The 22961-nt window shown below is 50.1% G+C and overlaps 2 protein-coding genes across 13 annotated transcripts in view; one reads left to right on the forward strand and one right to left on the reverse strand.

Moving 5' to 3' along the window:
* PRORP (protein only RNase P catalytic subunit) overlaps window positions 1-16569 on the reverse strand; it is an 831788-nt gene extending 815219 nt beyond the window's left edge. For 4 of the 11 annotated variants that reach the window (XR_013600822.1, XM_078659373.1, XM_078659370.1 and 1 more), the window contains exons 1-2: window positions 14792-16569; window positions 4892-4939 (exon numbers count right to left, since the gene is read on the reverse strand). Coding sequence is in view for 9 of the 11 variants with exons in the window: in XM_078659373.1 (XP_078515499.1) it covers window positions 4892-4939; window positions 14792-15795 (1052 nt within the window). In the remaining 2 variants the exon portion in view is untranslated. The remainder of the gene's footprint in view (window positions 1-4891; window positions 4940-14791) is intronic. The other 7 variants (XR_013600821.1, XM_078659366.1, XM_078659368.1 and 4 more) reach the window with 3 other exon arrangements.
* The window catches only part of PPP2R3C (protein phosphatase 2 regulatory subunit B''gamma), a 128919-nt gene continuing 112457 nt past the window's right edge, over window positions 6500-22961 (forward strand). The window contains exon 1 of one of the 2 annotated variants that reach the window (XM_078659376.1): window positions 6500-6710. Coding sequence is in view for 1 of the 2 variants with exons in the window: in XM_078659375.1 (XP_078515501.1) it covers window positions 19582-19759 (178 nt within the window). In the remaining variant the exon portion in view is untranslated. Of the gene's footprint in view, window positions 6711-19566; window positions 19760-22961 lie in introns of those variants that run through there. The other variant, XM_078659375.1, reaches the window with a different exon arrangement.

Here is a 22961-nt window from a genome sequence, read left to right on the forward strand (position 1 = left end):
ACCCACTGACAGTCACCAGCCTTATCTTACACACCCACTGACAGTCACCAGCCTTAGATTACACACCCACTGACAGTCACCAGCCTTAGCTTACACACCCACTGATAGTCACCAGCCTTAGCTTACACACCCGCTGACAGACACCAGCCTTACCTTGCACAACCACTGACAGTCACCAGCCTTAGCTTACAAACCCACCAAAGTATAACCAGCCTTAGCTTACACACCCACTGGCAGTCACCAACCTTAGCTTACACACCCACAGACAGTCACCAGCCTTAGCTTACACACCCACTGACAGTCATCCGCCTTAGCTTACACACCCACCAAAGTATAACCAGCCTTAGCTTACACATCCACTGAGTCACCCGCCTTAGCTTACACACCCACCACAGAGTCACCGGCCTTAGCTTACACACTCACTGACAGTTGCCAGCCTTAGCTTACACACCCACTGACAGTCACCAGCCATAGCTTACACACCCACCACAGAGTCACCGGCCTTAGCTTACACACCCACTGGCAGTAACCAGCCTTAGCTTACACACCCACTGACAGTCACCAGCCTTATCTTACACACCCACTGACAGTCACCAGCCTTAGCTTACACACCCACCAAGGAGGCACCAGCCTTAGCTTACACACCCACTGACAGTCACCGGCCTTAGCTTACACACCCACTGACAGTCACCAGCCTAAGCTTACACACCCACTGACAGTCACCAGCCTTAGCTTACACACCCACTGACAGTCACCAGACTTAGCTTACACATACACCAAAGTATAACCAGCCTTAGCTTACACACCCACTGACAGTCACCAGCCTTAGCTTACACACCCACTGACAGTTACCAGCTTTAGCTTACACACCGACTGACAGTCACCAGCTTTAGCTTACACACACACTGACAGTCACCAGCCTTAGCGTACACACCCACCAAAGTATAACCAGCCTTAGCTTACACACCCACTGGCAGTCACCAGCCTTAGCTTACACACCCACTGACAATCACCCGCTTTAGCTTACACACCCAATGACAATCAACAGCCTTAGCTTACACACCCACTGACAAATCAACAGCCTTAGCTTACACACCCACTGCCAAAGGGTCGACAGCATTAGCTTACACACCCACTGACAGTCACCAGCCTTAGCTTACACATCCACCAAAGTATAACCAGCCTTAGCTTACACACCCACTGACAGTTACCAGCTTTAGCTTACACACCCACTGACAGTCACCAGCCTTAGCTTACACATCCACCAAAGTATAACCAGCCTTAGCTTACACACCCGCCAAAGTATAACCGGCCTTAGCTTACACACCTACTGACAGTCACCAGCCTTAGCTTACACACCCACTGACAGTTACCAGCTTTAGCTTACACACACACTGACAGTCACCAGCCTTAGCTTACACACCCACTGACAGTCACCAGCCTTAGCTTACACACCCACCAAGGAGTCACCAGCCTTAGCTTACACACCCACTGACAGTCACCAGCTTTAGCTTACACACCCACTGACAGTCACCAGCTTTAGCTTACACACCCACTGGCAGTCACCAGCCTTAGCTTACACACCCACTGACAGTCACCAGCCTTAGCTTACACACCGACCAGAGTAACTACACACCGACCAGAGTAACCAGCCTAAGTTTACACACTCATTGCCAAAGAGTCACCAGGCTTAGCGTACACACCCACCAAAGTGTCACCAGCCTTAGCTTACACACCCACTGCCAAAGGGTCGACAGCCTTAGCTTACACACCCACTGACAGTCACCAGCCTTAGCTTACACACCGACCAGAGTAACCAACCTAAGCTTACACATCGACCAGAGTAACCAGCCTAAGCTTACACACCCACCACTAACACAGTGGGTGTGTAAGGAATTCCTGAAGTATGTATGAAGGCTTAAAACAAAACATTGATTTTGTTTATTTCCCTGTGGTGCCCAGGCGGATGTGCAGGACTCCTGAGTCTGCCTTTTCTTGTACTGAATGATTACCCAGACCAGGGGTCGTAGGTAGGAGACACACTACCATTTATACAGCCTTGTTTACACATCACACAAGGAGTACGCTAGGCTGTGCTAAAGATGTTAGGAGGTTCCCTACTTGTTCGACACCAGCTGTTCAAACAGCTGATAAAAGCATGGCCCCGGCCTGCATATACAGCTGGGCAGGCAGAGATGGTACGCATTAATGAGAGGCTAGAACATTAACTGCCACTTGCACCATGAACAAGAAAAAGTATATATTCTCTAAGAGGACTGTAATGAGCCTGGTGGCCCAGGCCATCTGCTATTTTACAAAAAGATGCGTGGTGTGCGGTACACCTTGGTGTGTAGATATAGACTGGATACTTGGTGGGTATGGTTGAAAGTGCTTCTGGGTGCCACTGGGTTGACTCCCTTTGACCTTGGGGAGTTGCGAACTTGAAACAGAATAAATTGCAGTGTCACCTCGATGACACTGTGTCCTGTGGCACTCCTTACGAGACGTAGTCTCACATTGTATGTACAAGTTTAAATGCTGTTTTTGTGATGACAAAATTATACGAACTCCGTTTCTCGTTGTTTATCACAGATTCATCTTAAATTGTGATTACACATTGTTGCTTCACAATGTTGTTTTCAAATGTTCGTAGTATTCTCCCAAACTGAAGTATAGCTTCTTCACAATAAGGCGATCGATTTCAATGCATTTGTATCCCTGTGCATTTCGGGACCTTGCCCTTCATCATGGGAATAGCATTGGATCTGGGGATAAAAGGAAAAATGACCGGGTAAAGACCAGGTATGGTGGCTCTTCCACATTACAGCACGAGTATTGGTGAAAAAAACAGTAGGGAAAGAATAAGGCACGCACCCGGTAATTTTTCCTTTTATCCCCAGATCGAATGCTATTCCCCTGATGAAGGGCAAGGTCCCCAAATGCATAGGGATACAAATGCATTGAAATCGATCGCATTATTGTAAAGAAGCCATACTCCAGTTTGGGAGAATACTACGAGCATTTGAAAACAACATTGTGAAGCAACAATGTGTAATCACAATTAAAGATGAATCTGTGATAAACAACTAGAAACGGAGTTCGTATAATTTTGTCATCACAAAAACAGCATTTAAACTTGTACATACAACGTGAGACTACGTCTCGTAAGGAGTGCCACAGGACACAGTGTCATCGAGGTGATACTACAATTTATTCTGTTTCATCTGCTATTGTACACAGGACTGAGCTCAGAGCCCTGTAAAAAGAACAATTCTGCAGTTCATTCTTTCTCTGTCCTTTTCTGGAAGCTACCAAACTGGGGTCTTTATAAGAAAGACTCGACTCTATGCCACTCCAAGCTATGCACCTCCACTCCACTTCTCTCTACGACACGACACTTCTCTCTACGACATGACACGACACTTCTCTCTACGACATGACACGACACTTCTCCCTACGACATGACACGACACTTCTCCCTACGACATGACACGACACTTCTCTCTACGACATGACACGACACTTCTCCCTACGACATGACACGACACTTCTCTCTACCACACGACACTGCTCTCTACGACGCCACACTGCCCTCTACGACGCCACACTGCCCTCTACGACACTGCCCTCTATGACACTGCCCTCTACGACACTGCCCTCTACGACACTGCCCTCTACGACACTGCCCTCTACGACACTGCCCTCTACGACACTGCCCTCTACGACACTGCCCTCTACGACACTGCCCTCTACGACACTGCCCTCTACGACACTGCCCTCTACGGCACTGCCCTCTACGGCACTGCCCTCTACGACACTGCCCTCTACGACACTGCCCTCTACGACACTGCTCTCCACGACACTTCTCTCCACGACACTGCTCTCCACGACACTTCTCTCCACGACACTTCTCTCCACGACACTTCTCTCCACGACACTTCTCTCCACGACACTTCTCTCCACGACACTTCTCTCCACGACACTTCTCTCCACGACACTTCTCTCCACGACACTTCTCTCCACGACACTTCTCTCCACGACACTTCTCTCCACGACACTTCTCTCCACGACACTTCTCTCCACGACACTTCTCTCCACGACACTTCTCTCCACGACACTCCACGACACTTCACCTCCCCTACACTCTACCTGACTGTACTATAGTCTATGCAATGCCACTCTATGACACTCCAGTCGACAATCTACAACACTCTACTCCCTTCCACTCTATACCCATCCACTCTACGCCCCTCCACTCCACAACACTCAATATTATTCTATGCCAATCTACAACCCTCCACACCAATGCTCTCTACTCCACTTCACTCCACGCCACTCTCCTGTACACCACAAACGTTTAGCCATGCTGAACAGCAGCCACACTGGGGTATATCATGGCCAAAACACATTGACAAAACAATAGCTCTTGCAAAGCCGAGACCTATTCGCTTTGCCAATGCTTGTTGCTCGTGTGCCTGCTTCAGTAAAAGGTGCACATACATGGACAAATGTGTTCCCTTGCTGACCTGGAGTCATGAGTCCTATAGACAGCATAGATGGTAACTTTGCATCCACACACTTTTACGTAAGGAGCCCTGGAGGCAGATGCAGGCTCATCTGCAGTCCCACAAAGTGCCATCAGGGCGAAGATCAGCACTAGGGCCACCTTCGGTGACTCAGGACACTTTTAAGTGCCCAGTACCAGCTTTCACCTTGGTCATAAATCAAAGCATCCTTCTTGATACTGACTGATTGATCACATGCCCAGCCTGAAGAAACCCACAGCCATGAATCAATTGTTCCATGTTCTGTGAAAGCCACAGGCCCCTTGCCAGGGGGTGCCTGGAGCACTCTGGCCTCTGTAAAGGAGTGAACAAGCTGGAGCGCATACCTGTTCCCAACACCGGTCACTCGGCCTTCCCACTTTTCTCCTGGAATACTAAAAAAGAAAGACAGATGTCATATTGGCAGAAGTTAAGAGAACAGAGAGGCTGGTTTTATAGTACATGTTCAGATGCAAATATCAAGGAACCCCTGTAATTACTCTAGAACTCCTAGGACAGGGCAATAATATAATTGTATGCAACACCCTGGGCAGTCTATTGGCTCAAATCTTCTAACAGCTCATCACAGCAACATTATTGTAAAAACTCAGTGCAGTAACAGATTAACTGTATAAAACATATATAGATTTTATTTAGATTATTATTAAAAGAATGAATGACACATTATATATACAGTGAAACATGATTCCAGACTAACACAGAAATTAAATTACAAAGATCACAAAAACTGACGGTTGATACCAAATACATAAATCACTACAGACACAAATACATGTATACATAATGAATAAAGGTGGCTGTGAGATGGATCTTCTCAACGCGCGTTTCGACGCTAAAAGCGCCTTCATCAGGAGAGCCACAATTTAGTCCTAAAAGATAAATAACGTGTAATCTAAAATACACGGAGTTAGGGATAGTTTACTGCTATATACATAATCCCACGTGTTACCAGGGTAACATCCAAGTGGCAAATGAGTAAATACACTAAAGAAGTACCTTCAATCAGCGAGAAAGAATTTTAGGAAAGGAATTTGTGAAACGAAGATAAACAAGCTTGACCAAATTAAGTCCAAGCATAATGTAGAAAGAGAATAGTGAAACCAAAGAAGGAAGCAGCCCAGTTGAAATAGAGCAATGAGCTTACTTTCTATATAGAAAGGAGGAGGATTGAATCAAGTCTGAAAGCTGGTACAAATGGTGCCAACAAGCTACCTACATGATGGAAGGAAGAGGGACAAGCCGATATCTATGCATTAGAAGGAAGGTTTCTCTAGAGAGGTCCAAAAAATGCGGCAAACGAGTAAAAATATTGATGTATGCTCACGTTTTGTATATGCCCTTCAAAGTATAACTATATTGATAATTCACGGTCCCCAAAGCATTTATTCCTAATGATATATCGCTCTGCAGAATCAAAATATAAAACCGGCAGCAATTTCGTATCTAAAGGAGGCATGTTATATAAACAAGCCATGAAGCAAAAGATCCATTACGGATGTGCCGTCCCAAAGGAGAAAGGGCGGTAACAAATAAGCACTGGGAGTGACAATAGGCATATCTCTTGAAGGGGAGGTTGGTCTCTTCTGATGTCATCTCTAAATAAAAATTTCCAGTCTTAGGCTTTGGACACTGCAAGCCTTATTGCAATATATCGTGGCCCTGTCCCGGTGTACAGGAAGGGGTGCGAACCTCTGCTTTATCCCTTGGTTCGGCCCCCCACTCCCAAGGGGGAGGGGGATAGTGGCTGGACCGGGGAGTCTCAGTGGAGGCCGCCCCAGGGAAGCAGAGCCCGAGCACCAATGCACGGGATTGGCTGGAGATAAGGGAAGGGAAACAAGGAAGGAGAAAGAGCGGGACTACCAGATAATGGGGCTAGGCCAGCTCAACCGTAAATCTAGGGTTAGGAATGTGGTAGGGAGGAATGGGTGTTTAAAGGTGGGCACCGGGCACAAGACCCTCTTTCTCCAGGGAATTTTGTCAGGAGAAGAGGTGCGGCGGCGACAGAGTGTGAGAGTTGAGCAAGGACTGAATACATTTGGACGGTGAAGGGCGGAGTGAACGAGCAAAGAGGTGTCAGTAGTGGCGGAGGTCACGGACTGGGCAAAGGGGCAGGAACGAGCCTAAGGGGTCGGGATTTGACGGAAGGTAAGTTTAGAAAAGACAGGGGTGCAGCACGATGCAAAGATATGGAACACCGCGGGAGGAGGCTGGAGGGCACCATAGCAAGCCTGGGCACCACTTGGGTCAGGGCGCTGGCACTAGTTTGGATTTAATAGCTACCCAACGCGGAAAAGGTATTCACAGCTACCGCTTGCAAGGTTAACGTTGTTTTCAATTTTAGGTCAGCCACGAAAAGGGGATTGCTCCAGGACGCGTCTGAGGGACTGGTTCACAGCAGTGCGTTTGAGCTAGCAGCAAAAAAAGAGGCTGGACCCAACGGGGTGATCCCAGGACTGGAGTACCGAGGCGGCCAGGATGCTTAGCAGCTGTGGGCCAGCTTTGCAGAAACAGCAAAGGCAAAGAATTGGGATGGTTGGGAGCTGGCAGTGGCTCAAATGCAATTACCTGCCCCCGAAGTGGTGGACAATGCAAGGACGCGGAAGAGTGGCAAGGGGACGGTTTTCCTATTAATTGCTATACCTATGCAGCGAGACGTGGGGAAAAGCAGGGTACGGAAAAGGCGGCGATGGGGCGGGTGGTTCTGTTGCAGGAGCCAAAAAGGCAAGGATGCCTACAGAGGACGTAACAGGCAAAAATGGGGGAGGACTCACAGGCAGTGGCAATTTTGCGGGTGTTTGCGCCAAGAAGGCAAAACGGAGAGGACAAAGGCCAGTCAAGTAAAGAAGGGGCAGTAACAATGGAAAGTGGTTTGTTAAGTGAGTTGTCGGATGTCATTAAAAGACTTGTCAATAATTGGCATAAACGCATTGGCAAAAACAATGGGGAGGTGGTTGTGGTTGATGAAGAGATCACAGCAGGCGGAGCACGGGATGGGTCCCCAATACAAGTCTGGGCGGGGGGGCGAGGGGGGAGTAGGGAACATGGGCTGAAGTGGGGGCGGGAAGGAAAGTGTCAGCTCAGTCTGTAAAAAGTAGCACCATTACACTGGGGGAAGCATCCCAAGATAGCGACAAAAACACCACACCGTCGAGTAAGGTAGGGTTAGGGGGCTGAACGGGGAACGATCAGAAGCACGGCATATCCCACTGGAGGTTAAAGAGAGAGTATGGAAGAGGGAATTCATTGATATTTTAACCCTGCTGGAGCATGTGCGCAGGGGGGTAGACACGTTACGGGTATCTGGGCCCAGCAGAGACAGCGAGGATAGGAAGAGGATCAGGCCCGAGGAGAATATTAACAACTGGTTAGACGCTTTTGCATTACTGGCGGCCATAATGTTAGAGAAGTTCCCGGAGCAAGGTGCATTATTGAGTAGATACAACCAAGCTATCCTGGACAGGTTCAGGCGCCATGGAGGCATGGGGTGACTGCAATATGATCTGAACTTCCGCCAACCCATGGAGGAGTCACCCTCTATGTCGTGGGATCAAAGCGAGGCGAATAAATGGATGGAACAGATGGGGTCCAAAGCAGGTTACGGTCAGCGGGAGCAGGGGATGGGTTACAGCAGTGGATAGCACCACCATCAGGACAGGGTTGGCAGGCAAACAACGCACAGGCACATTCTATGGCGAATGCTCAAGCCGATTGGGTCAACAACTAGTGACAAGCTTCCCACAGCAGCAAGTGGGACAGGTACCATTTCAACACGGGATCACCTATGCGGGGAATGGAACAATGGAGGGGTCCCAGCATTAAGGTGCTGGAGTTGGACCCGGTCAGCAGTCCCTTCTGGGTGGCAGGGGACTGCAACATAGGTGGATAGGTCCCATGCAGCAGCAGGCTAGTGGAGGACAAACGTTGCAACAGCAATTGGGATCAGCGGGACCACAGTTCACACAGGTGGGGCCTAGCCAGCAGGCAGGCATGGGTTTTCCAATTTCCACCACACAGGCTGGGGGGCAGCTACCACAAGGCAACAATGGGCTATCAAATGGGCAATTCAACGGGGGCAGGGGTCATCAGCCCTCGACGGCAGTGGGGTTCCCAGCTGGCATGGGGCAGATAACAGCAGGGCAGCAAGGGGAACAAAGTCAGGTCGGCATGGTGACAACCCAAAATTCCTCAGGATCAGTGCTAGGCCAGGGACAAATCATGGGGAGGCACCAGCAGCTGCTCCAGGAGCAGCAGCAGGCATTTCGAGCGCCAAAGGTGGCAGACGGATTCAAGCAGCTGCTGCAGCGTAAACAGAGGGACAATACCTGTCGCTTTTTCAATGCAGGCAATTGCACCTGGGGGGGTGCAATGCAGATTTTGGCATGAGTGCTCCAAGTGTAGCGGGGACCATCCCGCTTTGGCATCCAAAGCCCTCGTTAGAATTGCACCAGGCGCCACGTTCATGGGTCAGCCATAGTCTGGGCCAGGTAACAAAAGGCCCATCCCCAATAAACTTTGAACTGCTAGCAACACTTTTGAATGATTACCCAAAGGATGAGGAGAGGGGAACTACTTTTTTGGGGTTTCAAAGAAGGGTTTAAAATACTTTACTGTGGTCCTTTAGCAGGCAGGTCATCTAGGAACCTTCGCTCAGCGGAAGAACTTCCGGAAATAGTTGCGGAAAAGATACAAAAGGAGCTGCAGCTTGGAAGGATAGCAGGCCCATTTGACCCCCCCCCCACCCCGCCCCCCTTTAAGCAACTTTATTATTTCTCTGCTAGGTATTGTTGCAAAAAAGGAGGCAGGCAAATACCGAATGATCCACCACCTCTCTTATCCAAAAGGCAACTCAGTAAATGACTGGCTAAGCAGGGATATTTGCACAGTCTCCAAAGCAACATTTGATGAAGCCATAGAGTTAGTCAGGCAGGCGGGGACAGGAGCGCTCATGGCGAAAGCTGATATAGAATCAGCTTTCAGGCTGTTACCAGTGCAACCTGACAGCTTTCATTTGCTGGGGTTCCAGTTCAGAGATAAGCTGTACTATGACATGTGTATGCCCATGGGTTGTTCCGTTTCCTGCGCTTATTTTGAGGCATTTAGTTCCTTATTGGAGTGGGCAAAGAACAAGGTCCAACCAGTGGGCGGCAAGCTTCATTATCTGGATGACTTCTTGTTTGTAGGCAAGGCTAACTCCCCCGAGTGTGCCCAGGCATTGGCAGCCTTCACGGTCGTGTCGCAGGGCTTGGGAGTTCCATTGGCAGCAGAAAAAACGGAAGGCCCCACAACTAAGTTAACTTTTTGGGGGATAGAGTTGGACTCAGAGGTAGGGGGGTCACGCCTCCCGGTGGAGAAAGTACAGGACTCTGCAGCAGCTATTAAAAAGGTATTGGCAGGGAGGAGGAGCTACGATCGCAAACAAGATGGCCGCTTAGGCTCCCGGCTCCGCCGACCTCCGCCGACCTCCGCCGACCTCCGTCTCCCGTCGGATTATCCGGTTATATCTCCCGATCTTACACCCGACCTCCAGATGGATGAATAGTTGCTGACCCTGGTGGTGCAATCCCGAGCACTTTTCGAACTTTATTGTCGAAGTTACACCGTGTTGAAATTCTCGGCCTAACCCGGCTGGGAGCCGGGACCTCGAGTACTGGCCAGGCCGGGTTACAATTGAACAACATCGGCCGTGGGACCCAGGTTGGATCCGGTCTCTCTCTGTGGAGGTTTTTTCGCCTGCTCCTGGTGGTGGTCGCTCACTTTGCTCAACGCCGAAGAAGAGGTGCCGCGACGCTCCTGTGGCTGCGTTCTGTGGTCCCCCGTCCCTGAGACCGGGTGCGCCCCCTCCCCCGGTTCGGAGGGTCGGGGTCCCCGATCACGGTAGCGACGAATAGACTGCTGTGCGGTACAAGATCTGTCGCCCGCTGTGGCCGTCCGTTCCGTTCTGGCCTGTTCTCCCGGTGAACCCGAGCTTCGGAGACAACTATCCTGCCACTACTTAATAGAGTGGAGATGGGTCGGACGGAGGGCGAACCGTCACTGCGGACCGTTCTGGCGGCCATCGGGGCTCTACATTCGCATGTGGTTGTTCTGATTCACAAGATGTCCACCTGTGCAGCTGGAATTGAGCGCCTGAGACCGGACCCAGCTTCATTGCCTGAGCCAAGCGTGCGGAGCTTCCCACGGTGAATGCCTTGCCGGTGGACGATGGCCGTGTGCTGGATGTTGAGTTGTATCCCTTGATCAGTGATCGCACAACTATTGGTAACCTTGGTATCGAGACTGTATTGCCACACTTGCTAGTCCCCCCGATGAAGATGGAATCCCTCGACCGTCCGTTCCTGGAGCCTTTTTTCACCTGTTCTCGAGTCGCAACAATGACGTTTTCCCCCCGGCAGTTTCATCGTGTTCTTGGAGGGAACTATACTGTGTCTTACTGTTGGGGAGGGTTCGCATATGGGGGACTGGGATCCGTGATGGACTACTCCTATTGATCTTGTACGGACTGCACATTTTTGCCCTTAATTTCCATCTAGTTTATTCAGTGGCGAGAGTGGTTCCACCCGTGGGAGTTCGTATTGTGGACCGTAAGGGCCAAGGTTGAGATTGACTGAAAGGGTTCAGTTACGTTGGTCTAATAGATACGGGACTGCTACCACTGTTTTCTCTGAGGGTTGGGTGGTGTTAATAACTTCCCATGTTAGATCTGCTTTATTATCCTGCTTGGGTTTTTTGGTTAAGTGCTCAGGGGTCGCTGTTTCTGACAGGGGGGGAGGGGGGACCGGGAGCCGTATGTCACTTTCCTCCCCCACTTTTCTACTTTTAGAACCTAGTTAGTTGGGGCGACAGGCACACTGCTAGTGGGGGTTAGGCGATAGCCGGTGCAGGGTGGGGGGTTGGGGTTTTTTTGTTTTCTTTTTGTTATCGCCCGTATAGTTTCCTTTTTTTCAATCTTTTTGTTCAGCCTCTTCGGTACTATTGTCGACTTATCCTGATTTTGTTTCTCTTTAATTCTAGTGTCTGATTGCCATGAATCTTCTGCTGCTTTGAGTCTCGGGTGGGAAGGTCTTGAGGGTCCACATTTAAACTGTTCATTGGCTGTAATGTTGCAAGTTGTACTTTCTGCTTATTGTCGCGGACCTCTCATTGATTTTCTTGTTGCTCCACATTTATCCTGCTATTGTTCCGTTCCACCCTGTTATTTCATGTGTGTATATGGCGCCGGATATGTCTATTCCTTTTTTCCTGTTTAACATAATAAAAAGATTTATAAAAAAAAAAAAGGTATTGGCAAAAGAGAAGGCAACTTTAAAAGACATCCAAGAGTTAATGGATAAACTCAATTTTGCATCCAGGGTCATTCAGGTGGGGAGAGTTTTTTCAAGAAGGCAGGCAGGAGCTACAGCGGGCATTACTTAGAAACATCCCTTTGTCAGGTTGAGGAAGGGGCTGAAGCAAGACTTGCAGATCTTTTCTCCAAGGTTTCAATGGTGTTAGAATATGGCCGTCGCTATGGACAGCTGATGAGAGGTCGCAACTGTACACAGATGCCTCCAGGCTAGGGGGTTTTGGGCAATATTGGGTTCTGCGTGGTGTGCCAAAGGGTGGCTACTTGCCTGGCGACGATGTGGCCTCACCAACAATATCACAGCGATAGAACTCTTTCCCATTCTGGTGGCATTGTCAATCTGGTCGGACACCTTGGCTAACAAGAGTTTGGTCATCCGGTCAGACAACATGGCAGCCGTCCATGCAATGAATAATCAGGCGGCGTCGTGTCCCATAGTATTAGGCTTATTAAGGCATTCGGTGAGCAGGTGTCTCCAGTATAATATCCAGACAACAGCCAAGCATGTGCCAGGGGTTTAGAACAAGGTAGCTGATGCTCTTTCTCGCTTGCAGTGGGAAAGATTCTGGGTAGAATAGCCAGAGGCGCAGCAGGAAATGACACCCTTAAAGAGGAATATTGGAGACTGATGCATTAGAAGGTCAACTACAGAATATGGCTGAAGAGGCTTTTGCGGTGGGAACAAGGCACCGGTATCGACGTTGTGTGGACACTTTTCTGAACTTAACAGCGGATGCTTCCGAACTTCCAGACAATGTTCAGCAACTGGGGAGGCGGGTCAAACAGTTCGTGGTGTGGGCCAGGGCAGCCGGCAAATCTAGGTCATGAGTTGGAAAGCACCTATCAGCAATAGCATACCATTCAAAGATAAAGGGTTTTGACGATCCTACTAAAGGTTTTGTTCTTAAGGCAGCCTTGAAAGGGTGGGCCAAAGGGGAAGGCAAAAAGCAGGATCACAGGTCCCCAATTGATTTTAACACAATAAAAATTCTAATGGACCACCTCCCTTTGGTGTGCTACTCGGAATTTGAAAGTACGCTGTTTAGAGTAAACTTTTCCCTGGCCTTTTTTGGGGCCTTTTGCATTAGCGAACTAGTAGCCAGGGCAAAAGGGGATAAAAGCAGCAGGGCCCTGTTTGGTGAAGGACATATCCCTAAGCACACGCCAGGTATCCCTACGGGTGCGACACTAAGCCAGATCAAGTGGGAAGGGGACAGTTCATTACACTGAATAGGATGGAAGGGCACAGCTCGTATTGCCCAGTTACGCTCTTGGCAGGGTACATCCAGGAACGGGAAGGTGTCAACGGCGACAACTACCTTCTCATCCACAAAGATGGGACCCCGGTAACACTTTATCAGTTTAAAAGGGTGTTAGAAGCAACGGTCCAAATAGCTGGGCTCCAAGGGTCTCACTACACTACACATTCCTTCCGCATTGGGGCAGCCATCACAGCCTTCCAGCAGGATATGTCGGCAAAGGCAATAAAACAAATAGGAAGATGGGAATCGGACAGGTTTCGGGTGTACATTCGCCCAACATCCGACAGATAAAGGATTGAAAAAGACGTGTTGCGGTGATTCAGTTGTAGGGGTCTTGACTACACTTATGTAAGCAAGTTATACGTATAATAAAAGGCTGATGGAAGACTTATACTCAACCTTTCTGTGCTTCTGTTCTACTGCACAGAATACAAAACAGTGTGGGTTATCGGGCACTATTACGTGTCCATGCCTGCTAACAGAGCCCACAACACTGGGTGGAATGCAACGTTCCCGTTTCAACGGACAAGGGTGCAATGGTTTGGAAAGCCAGGGTTGCACTGGAGAGAATTGGGGAGCGTCATTGAAGAATTCCGCACCTGTGCGAAGGACCTGAGTGTTTTAGGAATTCATCTAGGGGGAAATGACCTTCCAGTGATGGGGCGGGGTGAACTACTTCACATGTTAAAGTAGGATCTCACCAATTTAGCTAGGAGCATGGACACCTCAGAAGTTGTATGGTTCGAAATAATTTCTAGAAGGGTATGGGCTGGTGCTAGCTCCCAAAAGGGCATGGAGTTGTCAAGGAAGAGGCTAAATAGCCTCATGGCCAAATTTTTAGGGGGGGGCAGGTTTAGGTAGCATCAGGCACTCCCAGATTAACTTGCGGCAGCCGCACTATTACAGAGCAGATGGTGTGAACCTATCGGACACTGGAACAGATGTCCTGTTACGGAATATGCTAGCCGCATTGAATGCAAGGGGCTGTTGGTAGTTCGCAAGAATGGGGGCCGCAGTAATGGCATGGGGGGGTCCTCACTGGCAGCGGGGGCTCCCAGCGAGGCATGGCGGTACTTACAAAGAGATCCAAGAGGAATACAAGAAAGCAGATTGCGACGCGGGCACAGACCGCAAGCGGGGCATTCAGGACCCAGGGGGTCACTGGCAAGCTCCACGTGCCCCTTTGTTCAGGTGACCTGGAAGTAAACAATTAAGAGGGTACGCACCGGAAGTGAAGAGGCACTGGGCTGGGGTAGGAACAAACGCTTACCCGGAATGAAATGTGTGGACACCGGAAGTGAAAGGTCACCCGGCCGGCTGGGAACCGGCTGGTTACCCGGGAGTGAGTGGGCACCGGAAGCGAAAGGGTCATCCAGGTTGGGTTGAAGCAGACGCTGACCCAAGGAGTGTGTGGCAACCAGAAGTAAAAGGTTACCCGGTCGGGCTGGAAGCAGAAGCTTGCCCGGAGTGAGTGGAGGTCTGCTACTCCAAGGCATGTATTTTTATGATCCTAATCTTACAAGGAAAGGCTTCTTTATGTAAAAATGCACACTTTAGATCCTTATTCCACTACTGCATTCAAACGAGTAACAAATATCTTCGCACAAAATGGTTGATCTTACCTCTCAAACCAGGACTTTATGCTCTGCACAAAAGATTCCCCAGGATAGACCTGATGGTCCTGAAGGAACTCCAGCACTTTGAAGAGTTTGCTATTGAAGGGTCTATTGCCCAGAGTCCGCCCAGTATCAAAAAGGCCCTGCAGAGTGTCATGGTGGGGCTCTAGACCAGCCTTTAGCATATCAGAGTATAATGCCCATGCAAGGTCACCTTCTTGGTGTTGAAGGGCCCCCTGAATACAGTCTCCATAGTTTCTCCTGGACGGTGTCATGTTTTTTTTTAGATCCTCCAGAAGCAAGAGGCTTTGTCGCCAGCGGTCCGTTTGGCTAAACCCTTTGATAAAAAGACTGTATGCACCTGTCTCCAATGCTTTGAAGCGGGCTTTAATGAGATCATACACTTCATAGATTTCCTTGGTCTGCTTCTGATGGACGCAAAGGGTCAGATACTTGAGGAGCAATTTGTACCCAACGCTGCCACTTTCCTTGGCGGTGAAACACAGAAGAGATTTGGCCACATTGATATCGCTATTGGATGCAATCATTTGGTCCATCATCCTATCTTCGAAGATGCTTGGCTTGTAGAACTCGTTACTGAGTTTCTTCCACTCATCTACCTGTAAAGGCTGTGTGGGCACTATAACACCCTCCAGCCTGGAGAGGCGCGGGTCACAGGCATTGACCTTCTCCCCTCTGCTTTGCTGCTGCTCAGCCCTTCTCTTGGCAGCTCCAGCTGAGAAGACAGAGAAGGCTGGAGTAGACAAATTACCAGATCTTGATAACTTTTTTGCTGTTCCATCCACCAGACTACTTTTTCTCTCATCATTCCCTGATGGAAACTTGGAAGATGTAAAGGAGGCACACTGAAGCTTAAAAAATCGTGACCTATTCAACTGCCCAAGACAAGCTAAAGTCCTTCTCTGACCTCCAGGATAGAGCGAGAAGCCTCTGGAAAAGGCATGGAGCAGAGAGGGGGTCTCAGACAAGAGTTGTAGGGCATTAGCCATGGCAGCTTAATGCACTGAGCACAGCGCCAACCCTTTAAAATGCAGTTGAGCAAAGGTCATTGATAGGGCATAAGTCACATCATAGAGATCATAGTTGACAAAAAATGTATGTGTCCTTGGTTCTGTACAGTTGTGAGAAGTCAAAAAGAGGCCACATAAAAGGATTGGGCCAGGTAAGATGTCACAGATTGATGAAGGTCAAGCATGGGTCATGAGGCATGTGGTCAGATGGATGCAGGGCTTTGGTCATGAATCAGAGACCAGACTGAGAGTGCAGGGCTGTCAGATGCATACAAGTTGTGTGGGTTCTGGGGTGGGCATGAATGCAGTGGAAGGGAAAGCAGAGTTAGAGTAGACGGGAAGGCAGGGTTAGAGTAGAAGGGAAGGCAGGGATAGAGTAGAAGGGAAGGCAGGGTTAGAGTAGAAGGGAAGGCAGGTATAGAGAAGGAAGGCAGGCAGGGGAGGAGTAGAAGGGAAGGTAGGGGAGTAGAAGGGAAGGCAGGGTTAGAGTAGAAGGGGAGGCAGGGATGCAGTGGAAGGGAAGGCTGGGTTAGAGTAGAAGGGAAGGCATGGTTAGAGTAGAAGGGAAGGCAGGGGAGGAGTAGAAGGGAAGGCAGGGGAGGAGTAGAAGGGAAGGCAGGGTTAGAGTAGAAGGGGAGGCAGGGATGCAGTGGAAGGGAAGGCAGAGTTAGAGTGGAAGGGAAGGCAGAGTTAGTGTAGAAGGGAAGGCAGGGTTAGAGTAGAAGGGAAGGCAGAGTTAGTGTAGAAGGGAAGGCAGGGTTAGAGTAGAAGGGAAGGCAGGGTTAGAGTAGAAGGGAAGGCAGGGTTAGAGTAGAAGGGAAGGCAGGGTTAGAGTAGAAGGGAAGGCAGGGTTAGAGTAGAAGGGAAGGCAGGGTTAGAGTAGAAGGGAAGGCAGGGTTAGAGTAGAAGGGAAGGCAGGGTTAGAGTAGAAGGGAAGGCAGGGTTAGAGTAGAAGGGAAGGCAGGGTTAGAGTAGAAGGGAAGGCAGGTTAGAGTGGAAGGGAAGGCAGGGTTAGAGTGGAAGGGAAGGCAGGGTTAGAGTGGAAGGGAAGGCAGGGTTAGAGAGGAAGGGAAGGCAGGGTTAGAGTGGAAGGGAAGGCAGGGTTAGAGTAGAAGGTTAGAGTAGAAGGGAATGCAGGGTTAGAGTAGAAGGGGGCAGGGTTAGAGTAGAAGGGAAGGCAGGGTTAGAGTAGAAGGGAAGGCAGGGTTAGAGTAGAAGGGAAGGCAGGGTTAGAGTAGAAGGGAAGGGTTAGAGGGAAGGGAAGGCAGGGTTAGAGTAGAAGGGAAGGCAGGGATGCAGTGGAGGGGAAGGCAGGGATGCAGTGGAAGGGAAGGACCACTAAGAGGTCACAAGCAGTCCTATAAAACACAGGCAGGGTTAGAGTAGAAGGTTAGAGTAGAAGGGAAGGCAGGGTTAGAGTAGAAGGGAAGGCAGGGTTAGAGTAGAAGGGAAGGCAGGGTTAGAGTAGAAGGGAAGGCAGGGTTAGAGTAGAAGGAAAGGCAGGGTTAGAGTAGAAGGGAAGGCAGGGTTAGAGTAGAAGGAAAGGCAGGGTTAGAGTAGAAGGGAAGGCTGGGTTAGAGTAGAAGGGAAGGCTGGGTTAGAGTAGAAGGGGGGCAGGGTTAGAGTAGAAGGGGAGGCAGGGTTAGAGTAGAAGGGAAGGCAGGGTTAGAGTGGAAGGGAAGGCAGGGTTAGAGTGGAAGGGAAGGCTGGGTTAGAGTAGAAGGGGGGCAGGGTTAGAGTAGAAGGGGAGGCAGGGTTAGAGTAGAAGGGAAGGCAGGGTTAGAGTAGAAGGGAAGGCTGGGTTAGAGTAGAAGGGAAGGCTGGGTTAGAGTAGAAGGGGGGCAGGGTTAGAGTAGAAGGGGAGGCAGGGTTAGAGTAGAAGGGAAGGCAGGGTTAGAGTAGAAGGGAAGGCTGGGTTAGAGTAGAAAGGAAGGCTGGGTTAGAGTAGAAGGGAAGGCTGGGTTAGAGTAGAAGGGGGGCAGGGTTAGAGTAGAAGGGGAGGCAGGGTTAGAGTAGAAGGGAACGCAGGGTTAGAGTAGAAGGGAAGGCAGGGTTAGAGTGGAAGGGAAGGCAGGGTTAGAGTGGAAGGGAAGGCAGGGTTAGAGTGGAAGGGAAGGCAGGGTTAGAGTGGAAGGGAAGGCAGGGTTAGAGTGGAAGGGGGGCAGGGTTAGAGTAGAAGGGGAGGCAGGGTTAGAGTAGAAGGGGAGGCAGGGTTAGAGTAGAAGGGAAGGCAGGGTTAGAGTAGAAGGGAAGGCAGGGTTAGAGTAGAAGGGAAGGCTGGGTTAGAGTAGAAGGGAAGGCTGGGTTAGAGTAGAAGGGGGGCAGGGTTAGAGTAGAAGGGGAGGCAGGGTTAGAGTAGAAGGGAAGGCAGGGTTAGAGTAGAAGGGAAGGCTGGGTTAGAGTAGAAGGGAAGGCTGGGTTAGAGTAGAAGGGAAGGCTGGGTTAGAGTAGAAGGGAAGGCTGGGTTAGAGTAGAAGGGGGGCAGGGTTAGAGTAGAAGGGGAGGCAGGGTTAGAGTAGAAGGGAAGGCAGGGTTAGAGTAGAAGGGAAGGCTGGGTTAGAGTAGAAGGGAAGGCTGGGTTAGAGTAGAAGGGAAGGCTGGGTTAGAGTAGAAGGGGGGCAGGGTTAGAGTAGAAGGGGAGGCAGGGTTAGAGTAGAAGGGAAGGCAGGGTTAGAGTAGAAGGGAAGGCAGGGTTAGAGTGGAAGGGAAGGCAGGGTTAGAGTGGAAGGGAAGGCAGGGTTAGAGTGGAAGGGAAGGCAGGGTTAGAGTGGAAGGGAAGGCAGGGTTAGAGTGGAAGGGAAGGCAGGGTTAGAGTGGAAGGGAAGGCAGGGTTAGAGTGGAAGGGAAGGCAGGGTTAGAGTGGAAGGGAAGGCAGGGTTAGAGTAGAAGGGAAGGCAGGGTTAGAGTAGAAGGGGAGGCAGGGTTAGAGTGGAAGGGAAGGCAGGGTTAGAGTAGAAGGGAAGGCAGGGTTAGAGTGGAAGGGAAGGCAGGGTTAGAGTGGAAGGGAAGGCAGGGTTAGAGTGGAAGGGAAGGCAGGGTTAGAGTGGAAGGGAAGGCAGGGTTAGAGTGGAAGGGAAGGCAGGGTTAGAGTAGAAGGGAAGGCAGGGTTAGAGTAGAAGGGGAGGCAGGGATGCAGTGGAAGGGAAGGACCACTAAGAGGTCCTATAAATCACAGGCAGGGTCGAGGAAAGGGGCCGTAGGGGAATAGGCTGAAAGCCAAGGAGAACTCAAAAGTGACAGGACAAAGATGGATGATAGGCAGAGCCAGGGCACAGGTGACAGAGGTCAAAGGTCACCGGGGGGGGCGGCTCTAGGTGCTCTGCACAGGCTGTGGTTGTGCAGGGACCACGGCAGGTGCGATGCTGAGCACGTGCGACTGCCCAGAGCCTCAGTCCAGGCCCCTCTGAGACAAGCTGCTCACTCCACAGCCGTTGGTAACTACAGACTTTCATCAACCGGCTGGAAGGCTCGTGACTTCCGCCCCACTCCAGTCCGGCCGGAAGTAGCTGCGCATGGACTTCACGGCCACCCCTACCTTGGAAGTTTACCGACTCTCAGAAAGAGGTCGCTTCGGGTGGGTGGGGAGTATAAAGGAAAGTAATTCTCAGGACCTCTGCGTCGCACGCTGACTGGAAGTCTTCGCCTCTTTCCGATCAGGAAGATCCCGCTCCAAGATGGCGGCCACGAACGCTGCAAGCCCCGTTGTCCTTCTTTTGTCTTTCTGCCGGATCTCCTTTCAGCGGGTGGAGGAGTCGCCATCTTGGAATGGGTGAAGGGCGCGAGCCTGGCGGTCCACGCTCCATGGCAGTTATGGAACCGGAAGTGGCTGGGTGCCTAGCAACGGAGCCTGGGCCCTTGGTGTCAGGGGCCCTTCCTGGAGCTGGGGGCGGCATGGACTGGAAGCAGAGCCTGCGGAGGCGGCTGGAGGGAGCCGGGCGGCCCGGTGAGTGAGGGACAGACCCACTTCAGCCTGCAGCAGTTTACATCAAAGATGTATGGGTGGCAGCATGGTGGGAGGAGGGCTGCTCCAGGCAAGGCCCCTGGAGACGCTCTCTCCCTCTTAGAACATGCTGAGCATCCAAACATACATGCAATGCATGTGTTGTATGGATCTGGGTGTAAATGGTTACTATATCTGTAAGTCAGGGGTGGGGGGTGCTATTGTGTAAGTATCCCAGCCCCCTGGTCTGCCCTGGCTCTGTAGTGTTCTCGTATCTGGGTGTAAATAGTTACTATATCTGTCAGTCAGGGGTGGGGGGTGCTATTGTGTAGGTATCCCAGCCCCCTGGTCTGCCCTGGCTCTGTAGTGTTCTCTTATCTGGGTGTAAATGGTTACTATATCTGTCAGTCAGGGGTGGGGGTGCTATTGTGTAAGGTATCCCAGCTCCCTGATCTGCCCTGGCTCTGTAGTGTTCTCTTATCTGGGTGTAAATGGTTACTATATCTGTCAGTCAGGGGTGGGGGGTGCTATTGTGTAGGTATCCCAGCCCCCTGAACTGCCCTGGCTCTGTAGTGTTCTCTTATCTGGGTGTAAATAGTTACTATATCTGTCAGTCAGGGGTGGGGGTGCTATTGTGTAAGTATCCCAGCCCCCTGGTCTGCCCTGGCTCTGTAGTGTTCTCTTTTCTGGGTGTAAATGGTTACTATATCTGTCAGTCAGGGGTGGGGGTGCTATTGTGTAAGTATCCCAGCCCCCTGGTCTGCCCTGGCTCTGTAGTGTTCTCTTATCTGGGTGTAAATGGTTACTATATCTTTAAGTCAGGGGTGGGGGTGCTATTGTGTAAGGTATCCCAGCTCCCTGATCTGCCCTGGCTCTGTAGTGTTCTCTTATCTGGGTGTAAATGGTTACTATATCTGTCAGTCAGGGGTGGGGGGTGCTATTGTGTAGGTATCCCAGCCCCCTGAACTGCCCTGGCTCTGTAGTGTTCTCTTATCTGGGTGTAAATAGTTACTATATCTGTCAGTCAGGGGTGGGGGTGCTATTGTGTAAGTATCCCAGCCCCCTGGTCTGCCCTGGCTCTGTAGTGTTCTCTTTTCTGGGTGTAAATGGTTACTATATCTGTCAGTCAGGGGTGGGGGTGCTATTGTGTAAGTATCCCAGCCCCCTGGTCTGCCCTGGCTCTGTAGTGTTCTCTTATCTGGGTGTAAATGGTTACTATATCTTTAAGTCAGGGGTGGGGGTGCTATTGTGTAAGGTATCCCAGCTCCCTGATCTGCCCTGGCTCTGTAGTGTTCTCTTATCTGGGTGTAAATGGTTACTATATCTGTCAGTCAGGGGTGGGGGGTGCTATTGTGTAAGGTATCCCAGCCCCCTGATCTGCCCTGGCTCTGTAGTGTTCTCTTATCTTGGTGTAAATGGTTACTATATCTGTCAGTCAGGGGTGGGGGTGCTATTGTGTAAGTATCCCAGCCCCCTGGTCTGCCCTGGCTCTGTAGTGTTCTCTTATCTGGGTGTAAATAGTTACTATATCTGTAAGTCAGGGGTGGGGGGTGTTATTGTGTAAGTATCCCAGCCCCCTGGTCTGCCCTGGCTCTGTAGTGTTCTCTATCTGGGTGTAAATAGTTACTATATCTGTAAGTCAGGGGTGGGGGGTGTCATTGTGTAAGTATCCCAGCCCCTGGTCTGCCCTGGCTCTGTAGTGTTCTCTTATCTGGGTGTAAATAGTTACTATATCTGTAAGTCAGGGGTGGGGGGTGTTATTGTGTAAGTATCCCAGCCCCCTGGTCTGCCCTGGCTCTGTAGTGTTCTCTTATCTGGGTGTAAATAGTTACTATATCTGTCAGTCAGGGGTGGGGGTGCTATTGTGTAAGTATCCCAGCCCCCTGGTCTGCCCTGGCTCTGTAGTGTTCTCTTATCTGGGTGTAAATAGTTACTATATCTGTAAGTCGGGGGTGGGGGGTGTTATTGTGTAAGTATCCCAGCCCCCTGATCTGCCCTGGCTCTGTAGTGTTCTCTTATCTGGGTGTAAATAGTTACTATATCTGTCAGTCAGGGGTGGGGGGTGCTATTGTGTAGGTATCCCAGCCCCCTGGTCTGCCCTGGCTCTGTAGTGTTCTCTTTGGGGTCAGGAGAGGGGGCACCAGCAGCAGTCTCTCAAGCTTCAATAAAGCTCCTGTCACAACCTTACATCGGTCTCTGAGTGTGGAGCTTAACATGATGCAACCACAATAAAAGGGACACAACATTTATAAAGAGAATGGAACCCCCACCCCCTCAATAAACAAAAGCTAAGGAAGCATTAGACATAATGCCTCAAACTCACAGGAGGATTTTCAATTCTACTACCCACTTTAACTCTGGATGTCGCAGACTCTGTGTCAATGGGTTAATTGACATAATTTACAGAACTTTCATTATTCACACCATTACCTTGACAACCACTTCTAGTAAACCCCCAATACTTGTTCATTCTGACTATATGCAGGTTCTCAGCAACACTCATATTGTCACCTCATCTCTGCACTTGACCACCCTCCTCACATTCCACACTCTACCATCCTGGGTCACCACTCTGTTCATATGAACTTGTAAAACTTTAAGCGCACAACCACATTTTGAAGTTCCTTTTACCTTTAAAATCAGGTCTGAGCATCCTCACCCAGTCATTTACCGAAAAGGTACACTCTTTCACCTTCTACTTGGCGTTGTTTACTTTAATTTTGTCCCTTTTCTCTCTGGCTCTCAACGAGGTACTCTGTACATCCATAACATCAGTACCAGGCATTTTCTTCTTTACCCACCACAGGCATCCCCTTCCCTTAAACAAATGGAAAGGACTCAACCTGGTCATTTCCTTGAGGTTCATATAGAGCTGTAGCCACATGGAATCAAGCTATCCTGGCTGAAGAGGGGTGAAACCCCAAAACCAGTCCTAGGATGCTTGTTTCTGGTCCAGGGACGACCTGGCTTGGCAGTTCGGGCTGGACTGTTTCCATGAGGCACAGGGTCAAGACTGATTTGCATATGGCCAGCTCTAAACTGGGGTGGCATGGTGGACAAAAGAATGATGGATTTAACCCAGAACTCTTGACTGGGGGTGAATGTTTTGATTTGTTCTGCATTCCGTCTATCAATTGTGTGTCTTTTGCCACATGTTTATTACCACATCTTCATAGGTACTCCGCCATCTCCCATGACTTCAACT

This window comes from Lissotriton helveticus, chromosome 9 (assembly GCF_964261635.1).
Source record: "Lissotriton helveticus chromosome 9, aLisHel1.1, whole genome shotgun sequence".
Taxonomy (NCBI): Eukaryota; Metazoa; Chordata; class Amphibia; order Caudata; family Salamandridae; genus Lissotriton; species Lissotriton helveticus.